We start from the raw sequence: 14,389 nt of genomic DNA, 5'->3' as shown, positions 1-14,389 counted from the left end.
GGTTTGTTCAAAGTAATTACATTTTGAGATTGACGGGCACACTGAAAAAAAACCAACAAAAAAAAAAACCTTGACATTTGATTGTGTGAAGCTCCTTGCTATTAATGTCACCCCCCCCCCCCCCCCGCTTTGTTCTCTCTGATTTCCATGGTAAACGTCCCTTCTAGCAGTCAGCGGTGGGTGGGGAGGGTTGGAGGGAGGACATATGCGGTTGCCGTGAGCCATGCTGGATAATATTCTCTAATGAGGCGAGCTAGCCATGCCACATGGAACCCCACCAGTGGCTGCCTCTCTTAATCTCTGCTAAGAGACACCCTCTTTGTATTTTCATATGAATATCTGCAACTTCATTTCTTCTGCAGCAACATTTCCCCGGCTGTGCAACCTGCAGGATATACACAAAAACTGTTCTCTGCATATAAAAGTTATTCCAACCCTTAAATCTCCATAAAATATGGAACTTTAAAACAATATCCAGTCTACAATAAGCAAATACATCTACCATAGATGGGAAAGCAAATTCAGATAAGTCCCGTTTCAGTAGCCTCATAACGACTTTTCTATTTTTGTTTTCCAGACATACAATATATCTGAGGTAAGGAAGTCTTTACCTCTCCACTCTGTCCGCCTACATGCAGCCAAAAACCTCTGGCATTGTACCAGTGTTGCTCCTGAGCAGTCAGCAGAAAAAAGGACACGGCTTTCAGTCCAAGGATTGGACAATGCTTGCGGCAGAAGGAATGACTGTCATCTAATGTATTTCCTAATGTTAATCCAGGTGAGCTAATGTGTGAGAATGAGAGGATCCCTCATATCGTATGAGGCACACTGTTTAAAAGAGTGGTTAATGAGGGATGACATCAAGTTTTCATATATTCCACTGTGCCTACAGTGGTGCAGGGGTTTGCGGCAGCTGCGGGGAAGGGATGAGGACGAGTGGGATGTAGCAAAGTAACGCTTGTTTATTCAAGGAACAGTTGTCGGTCCCTGGAGTCTGCTTATCTATTTTCCAGAGCAAAAATATGTGCATCTAAATTTATTCTGATAAATTTGCAAATACTTCCACGTGAAAAGCTAAATCATTTCCTTATTGTGAAGTGTGTGTTTCCAGTCAGTATCTTTCTACAAACTTTTTCTTTCGTCCAAAAAGAAGCTTTGACTCAAAATGTGAGAAAACCAAACTGCATAATCAAAACCATCATTGCTGTGAAAACAGTCATATATTATTATTGCCGAAGCCTATTCCCACGTCTGAGATGCTGTGGGAGTGTTGGGCCACTGTGCGGTTTTCGGTTAGGTAAAATAGCCTTCACCTTCAAGGTCAGATGGACACAAAAATGAGAAAGCCAGGCAACAGGAAAAGACAAGAAATTACTGCTCGCTCACATGAAGCTTCACTAAACCTCACTGAAGGGTGGTCAAATATTTGAGGCGCTTAATGTTGTGTAGTTCAATGAGTGATTGACAAAAGAATACAAATATATACATTTCTGTTGTTGCTTTTGTTTTAGTTAACAAAATGCCCCCCCCCCCCTTTTTTTTTTTTTTTTTTTTTTTTTTTTGTTGTCTTTCCTACAGACTATCGAGCAAACAGAAAGTTGCAGTGCGCTTGCTTTTGTCTCCGGAAGGTCAAGAGTCCCCCCGTGATGTCTGCTTTTGGTGCCTTGGTCTTTTGTCGTCTCTGTCCTTGTCTGCAGACCTCCCCTGGTGGGGGCTGGCGAGATCGAAATCCCACCATAGCCTGGGGCTCGCCGCCAACAGGACGACACCTTGTCCCTGACCAGTTCCACCTAAGAGACGTACCTCTGATGGCCTGCTGCTCTGAGGGCTGACAGACTCATCAGCCGGGTGCTAGCTGGGACCAGGTGTCGACTTAGTGCTCGACTTTTAAGAATTTCAGTCAACTGAGGAGTCTCCAATAAATCATTCACATTGTCCCCACTACTAATGTATTCACATTACCACAGAAAACCTGTAGGTGGTCTGCTGTGAGGGCTTTGTGTCTGGACAAAGTGCACCAAAAGTCAAACTTTGACCATGCTACACTAATTTTGTGGGTGCAGCCATAGATATGTTGACCATCTCTGAAGTCCCAGGACTGTCCAAAAACAAATTGGTCTCATAATGACACCAGACAAAAAAAAATATATATATATATATATATCTGTGTGGCCCATGCAGCTACCAGTTTGTTTTTTTTTACACTGTGGTGAAGACTGGAGAAGACACTTGTTGAAAAGTGACAAGGAATAATAATTACAGAGCACTTCTCTACACAAATGTTATCAAGTGAGTAATGACAAAGAGGAGGCCGCTTCATTTAAAGACATCACAAGTCACAAAAAGGTCGAACTACACGTGTAGACTTCAGATCAAGTCGGTTGTCCTGAGGAGCTGGCAACATATACTAAAAACATACTGTCTTAGTTAATAAAAAAATCTTGGGAGGTCTGCATGTATTTTGAGAGAAATGCAGAAGAGGAACTCTATAGCTGTACATCTGGTTCTGCTTATAGCCTGGATGTGCTGGAGAGAAGCCTGTTGAAGGTTGGGGAAATACTCTCCTGGTGGAGGATATTCTCTCTGTCAGATGTCCAAGATGTTGAAACCAGATGTTGATTCCTGCTTTTACTGTTGCAATGTTTGCGTCACTCTCACAGTTCATACTATATCTGAGATTTTACTCACCAGCCTTTGGGCTTGCTATCCTTAAGACATGACTTAGCCACGTCATGTTCATGACCGCACAAATCATTCAATCTTTCACCAGGTACTGTACACAGTAAGCTTTTGCTCATAATCACAAAAAACTAGATTGAATTGCAATCAAACATCCTGATTAAGCAGTATTTGGTTGTAAAAAAAAAAAAAAAAAAAAAAAAAAAAAAAAATCCTTCTTAAAGTTCTTAAACCAAGATCCTTCACCATAACCTTCTCTGACCAGAAGACGAAACCACGGTGTCAAATTCCAAGACTTTTCCATAACAGCTACTCTGTCTCCATCTTCACTGAACAAATAAAGGTTCACCTTACTATTTACATTTTTGGATTTTACAAACTTACACAACTGCTATTTTATATTCCTCACTGGGTCAATGTTTCAAACTGTCTGCACATGGACCGCAGACCTTCACTAAAACTAACACCGTTAAAAGTTTAAAAGTTGCAGCTCCAGCTATTACGAGAGCAGAGCACACAATCAATATTTCCTCCAGAGATTCGATAGACCCCATCTTTGCTGTCTCATGTGGGTCACATTCCTTACCTTCAACTGTCATGAAGTCTGGCCAGCTGATCAATAGTGTGTACTATAGGTTCCCTCACAGCTGACCTGCAGCTTGCCCTTCTGTCTGTTCCCTTCAGATGACTTGGGTCATATTTGCTCCCAGGACTCTGTGTTGCACTCTTCTCCGGAGATGTTTGGAAGAGCTGGGTCTTGTCCACACCCTCCTTGTCTGACTCATCGGATGGACAATTTTTGAATAAACCGGCCACTAGACGACTATTTTAGGTGACCTTCACCTCCTGTAACTGTTTGTTCTCGTTTTGAAAATCAGAGTCGCAACGGGAAACAACAACAGCCTCTGAGCAGTAACCTATATGCGGCAAGTTTTGACGAAGATTTGAATCATCCAATAACACTGCCAGCTTGGTTCTATTCGGTCTTTTGCCGAGATTGAACCATTTTAAAACCCAAATGCAAATATTCCACTGTCACCATTTCGCAGGGACTGTCGCTGCATCCCGGGTTTAGTACCAGTCAAGAAAATTCTGATTGGTTTAAAGTAATGCAAACAAGCCAGAGCATTTCCTTCCCCTACCCCCGAAGGATGTATGGGTGCAGCCAGACCGTTGTCCAGAGCTGCTACAGCACAGTGGAGACAGGTCTAACTATGTGACGCCAACACATTACAACACCAGCAAGGTCAGTCTCCAAGCTGCCATGTCTGTTGACCCCCCCCCTCACCCTCCCAACCTTTCCTCACCTACTTGGCACCCTATATTTGAATGCCGCTGTGAATGCTGCTTGGGGGTGGGTCTTTATTTGAATTTCTACCGGGCCATACAAGTCACATCAATTAAATTCACATAAGCTAAAATCATAAATGTGCCTCAGAGGATTTCACAATATTCACAAACTACCCAACCTCTGGCTGTCTTCGGGACAAGTTGTAGCTCAGTGTGGAAAAATACAGCCCTCTCAAACATCTGAAAGGAGGCTATCCATCACAAGGCAAGGGGCTCTAGCAACACAGGGCATCTACCATTTTCTGGCAAAAACACTGAACCAGGCTCAGGTTTGGTCTGGCAAGGTGCTGCACTGGCTAACTGCAGTTGGTGCAGAGATGCACGTCCAGTTTTATATAGATCAATGTGCAGTGTTTTGGTGACTTATAAACATTTAAATATAGTTATCGGTTACTTTAAACAGACTTCCTGGATCGTATTGCATTGCCTGACTGGTACCTAAACCAACACACCCCCACTAGCACAGCTTTGTGTATAGTTTTGAACACAGGCCTGTTTTCAGTCTGAATCCCTACTCAACCCTTTACGTGGATGAGGAAATACTCAGCAAAAACCCTTTAAGAGACCAAAGAAAAAACAAAAAAAGGAAGAAAATGCAGATAAAGCAAGAGAAAAAAAAGATCCCTCCTGCGGGACGGACAGACAGACAATGTAGACAGATGTCATATATGCAGCAATGGTAAAATCACAATATAGGTACACTGGATTACAACAGTAGGTAACCACAGTACAAACGCAAACAAAAAGAATCAGAAAAGCTTGAAGGAACTTCTTGGTGCCAATAAGCACTGGTTAGATGAGCCCTACCTATGTACCACAAACACCATGCATCACAGCATGTACAATCTTGACTCATGCCAATGGTCCAAGACCAGTTTCTCCACACAAACATACAAGTATCATTTCTATTATACATAACCATGACCGAGTCCATCTACAGAAATTAAACAATCATCACTGTAGCACCAGACTTTTCGAGGCTGCAGAGCGTTGAGGGCTCTGCCCACAGTGGTCTGTTTATCCTGCTGTCTGTCTGGATAAATCCACTTGGCTGGAGGCAGGGAAAGAATCTGTGATGAAGAAACACATTCTGGGCTCACAGTGGATGAAACAGAGGTAAACTCCAATGTTTAATGAAAGCAGCTCACCAGAGGAAGTCTCTTTTAATGAATGAGCTGAAAACTGAGATAAAAAAAAAAAAAAAAAAAAAGGTCACTTAAATCTGCATGCCGGAAACATATGAGCAAGTGTACACAAAAAGATGTGTGGAAAAAAAAGAAAATCGAACGTGGGAGGACAAAGAGAGTTACAGTGGATTCTCCCCTGTTGTTTAGAGGTGAAACAAAAAAGGAGAGAAAGATGATGTACTGTCATGATGGGGAATCAATAACTAATCCACCTGGATTACTTCTAAGGCAAAGGTGCTCTGGTAACAAACGCTGCATGACAGCATAAGGCTTTTGTGACATGTAAGAGAGAGAGAGAGAGAGAGAGAGAGAGAGAGAGAGAGTGAGTGAGTGAGTGAGAGTGCATGAGTGCGTGCGCCTGGTGCTTTGTGTTCAGAGATTTCATAAAATAGTTCATGATGAAACTGGGCTCACTAAAGAAACCACTAAAAAAGCAGAAACAGGGACTTGCTAATGCCAAGTTTTGCACAAGGTAGATCTAATACAGAACTGAATAGTTTATTGAAGCTACATTTACATATATATGGGCACCCAGTGCCGTGGCCAACCTTGAGCTATTTTGTCCTCAAAAGTCATTGTAAAGTTTGAAAAAGAGGCGAGCTAAAGTAGATCTCTTCCCACTAACATATTTCTCCTGGTGTTCAACAAGTTCTTGGTTTTTTTTTCCCTTTTGCTGGAGTGAAGTGAACAATGCATGGGCGGAAAAATACGAGCCTGTGAGTAATAACAAAATAAACTCCTTTGGAACTGCAGCACATTTCCTGAAACTTGGACATATTTTTACTGTTCCTCAGGGGGATAAAAACAACAGTTATTTCAAATGTGCTCTCAGTATCATTATCAATACATTACTATTATATATATTTGTCAGTTGTTTGATTGGATATTTGTTTTATTTATGATATAAACTGGTGACAGATGAGCATTTCAGAGTGACTAAGTGTGGTTGTAAGTGCGTGAGCTCAGCTCTTTGAGGAGCAGATGAACTGCATGTCTTCTGACGTAGGTACAGGATTAAAGTGGCTGACGCAGCTGGAATGAGCAGGAGGGGAAAAGGGAGGGGGAAAAAATAGGAAGGAAGACAAGAAAAGGAGGGAAACACTGGCACTTTTTCCAGGTGGACCAAGAGGGTAGTCACAGCTGTTTTCTTCACCTGCGGCTCCTTTTTCATCACCGTCTCCTCCCTGATTTCCTCTTCACATCACTATTCTGAAACTGCTTCTGACATCTGATGTGTTACTCTCATTGACATTCAAAGGCGCAGCACATCAATGCTCAGCCCACACAGGACAGCTTGAATTATTTTGCCCAATGAGAGCTCCTCTAAAGATTGTGTGGACATGAGCAAACAGCACTTGTGTGGAGTCTGTTAAGAAATTAAATCAAATTGTAGTGGATATCGCTATGTTGTCAAAGCTGAGTATAATTAACCGTCACCTAACCAACTCTAAAATCATCTCTCTATTCTTTCAAAGTGAACACGACTTTTACTAAGTAAAATAAGCAATGCCACCAAACAGACGTGCAAGCAAAAATCATGCATTCAAAATTTTACTTGAGAAAATGAATCTATAAAAATTACTAATATCTGAAGCCTCAAAGTGGGATAATATTTACTTCTTTTTTTTTTTTTTTTTAATATATAATGTAGTACAAATAAAAAATAGCATAAAATGTAATCACCAATGAAGAGACAAATGAAAGAAGTTACTTTCAGGCATACGCAGAAGTCTGATGAGACGGGATCAGTGAAAACACGCGTGAGTGTGTGTGTGTGTGTGTGTAGGACCTTAAAGCTATTTTTACAGCCACAACACGCACTTACTCAGTTTTCCTTCTCATTACACAAACAGACTAAAACCAACTGGTGTACACACATGGTTCTATGGCTGTAGGCTAAAACTGTCAGCGGGTCTGATTAAGTGTAAGAGCAGTTTAACTGACCTTTCTCACAGCAGACATTTCCACTTGCAAAACACAGGTGCAGCTACTAATAACACATTGCTGCATTCCATTTATGTGTGCCAGTTTCACAGCCCTGACATTGTGAATCCTGACATCCTGGCATGGCCATCATTAGTGTTTTTAGTTATACTGGTACATTTCCTGCTATGAAGTTAAAGGAATCCTCTAAAAAGGTCCTCAACAACTGTGAATAAAGTTCAAAGGGAGAATCTCAGTAGGAGGTCATCAGCCGCCTTCGCACACACCCTTCATCTGAAATACAGACTCCTAAAAAAAGATGTGTATATGTCCAGTGTACAGCCTCCATCTTTACCTCCAAGGGCATTTTCCAACCCGTGTTGTGTAATGTGGTTGAATAGGAGTCTGATTTGTTTTCTCTCTTGGTCTGATTTGTTTGGGCAGACCTGAACACTGTAATTATAGTCGGACGTTGGCCAAAACAACAACTCCAAAACCATTTAGAGGAGGTAGTCCAGAGGACTGTACAACCAGGCTGGTTCAACATACCCAGGATATCTTTTATCTGGCTTAATTGAGCCGAAGAAACTTAATCACATTAAGCGGTTACACGAGAATTATTATGAACTCGCTTAATCAACCGAGGTTTTCCCAGTTGAGTTATGAGCTGGTTCACATAAAAGAGGTGGCGTTTGCAGCATCTAACCAATCACAAACATGGACAAATCTACGAGCAGAAGAGTGGTATATTTTTTTTAAAACAAAGAGCTAACAATAATGTGATGAGATCCAAGCAAAAATCTGATTATAGATTGAAATGTGATGTGTATTTTTATGGTGTGTATGACCATTTTAGTCTTATTCTTTCAGCTGTAGCCCCGTCAGTGTCAAACGGACTGAGAAGCGAATAGGAAATAAATATAAAAACATAATGCAAAGCGGTAAGCTGGCTTACTGTCATATTTTATAAGTACACAAGTTCAATGCTTTTCTTGAATCTCACTGATATCATCCTACGACAGAGTAAGATGATATCGGTGTCCAAAAGCAGCAGGAAATGAAATCTATATCTCGTATACAAATCGTAAGGGAACACCAAAAAGGTTTGAGAGTTTCTGAACATTCTGCCCTTCACAGAGACCTCCTCATTATTTGAGCACCATGGGATCATCTACGATTGGCGATACCATTTTCCAAAAGAATTAATTGGTCAGTAGGCGGTGCTTTTACACATTTTGATCTGTTATCTTGAACTTAATCTGCTCCGGAGCATGTTAAATATGCAGTATGAGTTGCCATGGTGATATGTCCTGGTAAAAACTAAGCCACGTTTGTCGTCCTGAAAATCCAGAGTTAAATCCAGAGTTAAATCCTGCTTTTAGTTGAGAGGCCTCAGATGAGACCTCAATTTGACCCTATTGCAAATTCTAACTGCCAGCTGAAGCTGAACAGCTCCTGCAGCCCAGTGTGCTCTGCATTCTTGGATGTGGCCGTGCAAAATCGATAGCTGCTCGCAGCAAACTGGAAAATGAATCAAGGTCCGGCCTGAATGAGTAACGCTCTCCTGATATTTGAGTGGACAGAACCTTCCTTAGAAGCTCCTTCCTGTGTTGACTTTCTTGGTCTCGCGCCACACACGAGAAGCCATTAAGTAGGGTGAGTGTGTTTAAACGTCTGTGTTTAAGTGAATTGTGTGAAAAGAAATTGAGCCAAAGAAAACACAACAAGTTTACCATCACATCCACCAAATGGGATCCTGTCTGTGAGGGTCAGATATGTCTGAAAACACCCGACATTAAAGTGTCAATTTTTCTGCTCTCCATCTTTGACACATTTTTCTGCCACTTATGTCCTCTCCCTTTCCTTGGTGGGAAGGCTTTTATTTACTATATTTGAAATATGCCACGTGTGTGTGTGTGTGTGTGTGTGTGTGTGTGTGCTTCCCTTAATATTCCTCAAGGAGTGCATTTGTTCATCTGCAAGTGCACACACACACACACACACACACACACACACACACACACACACACACACACACACACACACACACACACACACACAAGCCTGGCATATTTCAAATATGAAAGTGCATCTCAGCTAAGAAGTGGGAAGTGATTTATAAAAGGCTTTAGGGAAAGGCTTTCTACTGAGGAGAGAGAAAAGACATGGCAGAATCACTCTTCAGAGACGCGGAGTGGGAGGGTGCTGCTGAACCTAATGTTATAGATAGCAGAGCAATCGGTAAGGTTGGATATTTTCGTGGTAGATCAGAATACAGTAGCTCAACCTTGTAGATGCAAAAAGCTCTTTGAGGTTGTAAGAACACAGGATAAATCAACTAATACAATTTCATTGTTTTAATCGCCATAACGGAGAGGCTCCCAACTGTTAAAACAGTTGCTATTAAACCAATGACGACAGACGGGTCCTGAGCCATGACCCTACAACATATATAGAGGAAATATGCCTCGAGTGAACGTACAACCTTTTATTATCATCGTCATTTTGACAAAGCTGAAGCAGTTTGTCATAATGTGCTTTTTGATGCTTACGAAATGAACTCAGTTGGAATCTTTTTCGTGTGGTCAACCGAGTATCAGTGGTTCAAGTTGACCTTTCATTGTGTTATAGCCAGTAGTCTGTGTGTGCGTGTGTGTGTGTGCTCTCCACTAAGCACTGCCTCCTCTCAACGAGGTGATTTGCCACACCTAATTCTGATTTCCCATCGAGGGCACAATGAATAAAAACCTGAAGCAGCATGTGATGGTTACCAGTTATCAGCTGACACTGAACTTGCATATTGCGGCAGCCTATTTGATCATTATGTGGACAGTGATTGTGTAATGGAGTCCGTTACTTAGCTGGGAGGGTGTTCCTTATTATGTCTGAGTTAAGTTTGTTTAGTACCACAGTTGAATCAGTTGCCTTTTCTTTTGTTAGTCGGGTCTTTGTGTTCTCACAGTGCTCTGCTGGTTATAATTTAAGTGATCTTCATTGTGAATAAACCCTTGAGTTTCCCTTATTCTGACCTTCTGACCCACTTTGAGGATGTAACACATTGTAACTTAATAGCAAGTAGAGTTTACAGCTGAAGGCTGTCAATGACCTGCACTAAATACAAAATATGCAAGTGTCATTTACTGACGGTACAAAGAAACATGTGATTCTGCATTTTATCAATACATTATATCCAACTGAAAAGGCTGAAAGAAAAAAGTACTCTAAGTGCAAGACAAAGGACCTGGTCATGAGTAAGCATAACTGACTACAAACAGACATACAGGGTTTTTTCTTTTTGTTAAAAAAAAAAAAAGCTAACATTGTTTACAAGTTGAAAACACAAACCGGCTGTTACTTTTTTTTTTTTTTTACTGATCCCAGCTGGACCGAGTCATACCGGCCTGTCGGACACAACTGGCTTGTATGTGAGATTAAAGTGGATCGTGGAATTTTAGTTAATGATCAATTGTCATCTAAAAAAAACCCTGTGCTTTCATTGTCTTTTTCTATTCATTGTATGTCCTCATTATAGTATAAGCCTACTTTATTACTACATAAGAAAACTTTAATAATACATATATACTTTGTGAAGAAGAGCCATTTATTGGCATTGAACATTGGAACATATAAATAAAAATAAAATGTCTTTGCCGAAACAAAAATTGATCGATAGATAGATAGATAGAAAAATAGAGAGAGAGAGAGAGATGATAGATTGACAGAGAGAGAGAGATAAAGAGAGAGCTAGAGAGAGATACAGATAGATAGATAGAAAAATAGAGAGAGAGAGAGAGAGAGAGAGATAGCGATAGATAGAGAGAGATAGATAGAGATTGAGAGAGAGCGAGATAGATAGATAGATAGATAGATAGATAGATAGATAGATAGATAGATAGATAGATAGAGAGAGATAGAGAGAGAGAGAGAGATAGATAGATAGATAGATAGATAGATAGAGAGAGAGATAGATAGAGATAAATAGAGAGAGAGATAGATAGCGATAGAGAGATAGATAGATAGAGAGAGAGAGAGAGAGAGAGAGAGAGAGAGAGAGAGAGAGAGATAGATAGATAGATAGATAGATAGATAGATAGATAGATAGATAGATAGAGATAGATAGATAGATAGATAGATAGATAGATAGATAGATAGATAGATAGATAGATAGATAGATATAGAGAGATAGATATAGAGAGATAGATATAGATAGATAGATAGATAGATAGATAGAGATAGATAGATAGATAGATAGATAGATAGATAGATAGATAGATAGATAGATAGATAGATAGATAGATAGATAGATAGATATAGAGAGATAGATATAGAGAGATAGATAGATAGATAGAGAGAGAGAGAGAGAGAGAGATAGAGAGATAGATATAGAGAGATAGATAGATAGATAGATAGATAGATAGATAGATAGATAGATAGATAGATAGAGAGAGAGAGAGAGAGAGAGATAGAGAGATAGATATAGAGAGATAGATAGATAGATAGATAGATAGATAGATAGATAGATAGATAGAGAGAGAGAGAGAGAGAGAGATAGAGAGATAGATATAGAGAGATAGATAGATAGATAGATAGAGAGATAGAGAGAGAGAGAGAGATAGAGAGAGAGAGATAGAGAGAGAGATAGATAGAGATAAATAGAGAGAGAGATAGATAGATGTGACATAAATAACTTAATAAAAATACAATTACTGCAATATACAAAACAATTACTGACATTGACAAGCACCAATACTAAAATGAAAAATGCACTATGGTGTCAATAATTCTCCACTCATGTCAACAAGATGACGTCATTAAACGAGCTCCAGTCAAACTACAAACGCTGGAAAGCGACATTGGATTTCTGTAGGTTGCGTCAGCCTGATTTTATTCAGATGAGTGGAAACAATCTAACGATTATTTAAAATGACTGCGATCAGTTCAAATAAACATGATGCATATGCAATAATTGTGACAGGCCTATGTGTGCCATTCTGAGACTGATTACCAGCTCGCTATTCCATCCTGGTGACTCAGCTCATCCTCTTTATTTCAGCATACTTATGTTAAATGAGCAATGCAGTCACACATGACAAACGTCTCTCTCATCCCTCAAAGCCACGGTAAGAGACAACTACACTCAACAATGCAGTCAAAGACGGTGCTACAAATCCACAAACCTCCCACTTCACAATTTAATAGAAGAAATAAGAAAACATCCTGTTCATTTCTCTCTGACAACATCAAAATGATGTATTTCAAATGCCAGAAAACTTTAGACCCCAAACTTTCTCCTGATATTCTGATTCGTTTTCTACTCGTTTCCTTTTGTTGTCCAATTTAATTTGTTTTAAAAAATTCAACAGCTTACTTTGTCCCCAAAGGAAAACAGGCAAAATAAAATATATATTGCAGCCAAAATAATTAAACCTGCATTTCTGAGGAGAACAAATCAACAATGCAGAGGCTAGAATATCCTCATACAAAACAAGAAAAGATACCAGGTATTGTGTGATCAATATTAAGCATGCTGTATCTATAGTTAACCGCAAGGGTCTTTCTAAACGTGACGAGATCCAAACATTACATTTCTCACCTCAAAAACATCGAGATGGAATTTGATTGTGTAAATAAATAAACAAACAATTCCTGTCATGGTCATACTTTGTACAATATCTTCGCCGGTGGAATACGGAAATACAATTTCAACACAAGTTTGGGTGTTGCCACGGTGACGTTCGGTACCTGGCATGAGTGGCTGTCCAGTGATTCCCATGGGAGGCATCCCCAGATTGTTCATGGCTGTAGCCCAGCAGTTGGGGTCGGACATAGGCATCGTCATCGAGTTGGAGTCCATTGTCATGTTACAGATGCCCTCTGCAGAAAGACAGAAAAAAAATAAAATAAAATAAAAAAAAAACAGGGGGAAGGAACAGAGAGAAGAGTCAGTATCATTATTGTGACCTTTAAATCAACATGTTAAAAGGGTCACGCCAGAGGAGGAATCATGGTACATCAAACACTGAGAAGATTGATTTTAACAGTGTGGTGTTGTCATGGCATCTCCCGTCGCCTGCTTTCAACAAATTGTTCCTTCAAGCCTGTGTTCTGTCTGAAAGAATAGAAGAGGGGACGCCTCTGTGACCCTGCAGTCAGTCTCACACCACGGTGATTTCCACAGCACTGTCACACAGAATCTATTCATCGTGGCGTCGCTGTTTGTTCTCTTGCTACACACCGATTCAACAGCCTGGCCTTTTGACCCTTCCTGTCTCAGCGACCTGTACGGAGGGTCCACTGGAAATGGCTCCCGATGACAGAAAAAGGGGGTCACAAAAGTAAAGAATCCTGCTTTGAACAGCACGAGCACGTTACAAAATAGGAATACCGCTACACAAAATGTTCACCAATGAGTACGCCAAAGAAAGATAAGAGCTTATTTTTGCAAGCCAGAGTAATGAAATAATAAAGCGTAAAACAAGATTATCATGGTGCTGAACACAAACCCCCGATGCTATCAGGCATTTGCCAGGCAGTCTGCTACTAAACCTTGAAAAACTTTGAGAAATAACCAACTTACCGCGACAAATATGCAGACATCATCTCAAACCAACCACCCCGGACTCAGTTTTCTGCCAAGTGTTGCATAATAAAGCAAACATATTTAAGGCCCTGATATAATAATCCCTGCAGTAAAGTCAACATGAGCACACCATACATCAACCAGCGGCTACTCTCCCCGTCTGCAGTCAATTTCTCAACTCTTAAATGCTTTTAATTCTCTCCTCTGCTCGACCTCTTTCTCTCCGACAGACCTGTAAATTACTGTGACTGCTGGCTGAGCCGAGCTGTCCTCTTCTCTCCCGATGCCAACGCCTACACTACTGTTAATAATGAGAAGAAGTGCTGCACCCTGCACACACTTCACACCTCAGGTCTGTGGCAGAGCCCACGTAGAGCGAACACTCTGCTCTGCGTGTAGAAACGTGAGCGTCCGTCTGCAAAAAAAAAAAATCCGCCACCGTATCGGTATTCCCGGTGTTCAGACACAGCTGGCGATGTGTAATGATGCCGTTTGCCTCCCTCTCTGAGCTGCTAATTTCAGAGCCGTCTGCAGTCACTGCCATAGAGAGGGGCCTGATAAAAACACCGGCCGTGCCTCTGTGTCACTGTGATAATGCTGCTGACGAGGACTTCACGGGCTTGTTAACTAACACAACCCTATTAACTGCGGACACTTTCGAGGTGTTAAA

The 14,389-nt window shown here is 40.7% G+C and overlaps 1 protein-coding gene across 2 annotated transcripts in view; it reads right to left on the bottom strand.

The window, feature by feature from the left end:
- enox2 (ecto-NOX disulfide-thiol exchanger 2) overlaps nt 1-14,389 on the bottom strand; it is a 169,401-nt gene that overhangs the window by 45,142 nt on the left and 109,870 nt on the right. For both annotated transcript variants that reach the window (XM_069170718.1, XM_069170719.1), the window contains one exon: nt 12,882-13,013. In XM_069170718.1, coding sequence (XP_069026819.1) covers nt 12,882-13,013 — 132 coding nt within the window. The remainder of the gene's footprint in view (nt 1-12,881; nt 13,014-14,389) is intronic.

Source organism: Embiotoca jacksoni, unplaced genomic scaffold, assembly GCF_022577435.1.
Source record: "Embiotoca jacksoni isolate LCO1_2020_lvr unplaced genomic scaffold, fEmbJac1.0.p SCAF_5, whole genome shotgun sequence".
NCBI lineage: Eukaryota > Metazoa > Chordata > Actinopteri > Embiotocidae > Embiotoca > Embiotoca jacksoni.
This window is presented reverse-complemented; position numbering and strand designations above follow the sequence as displayed.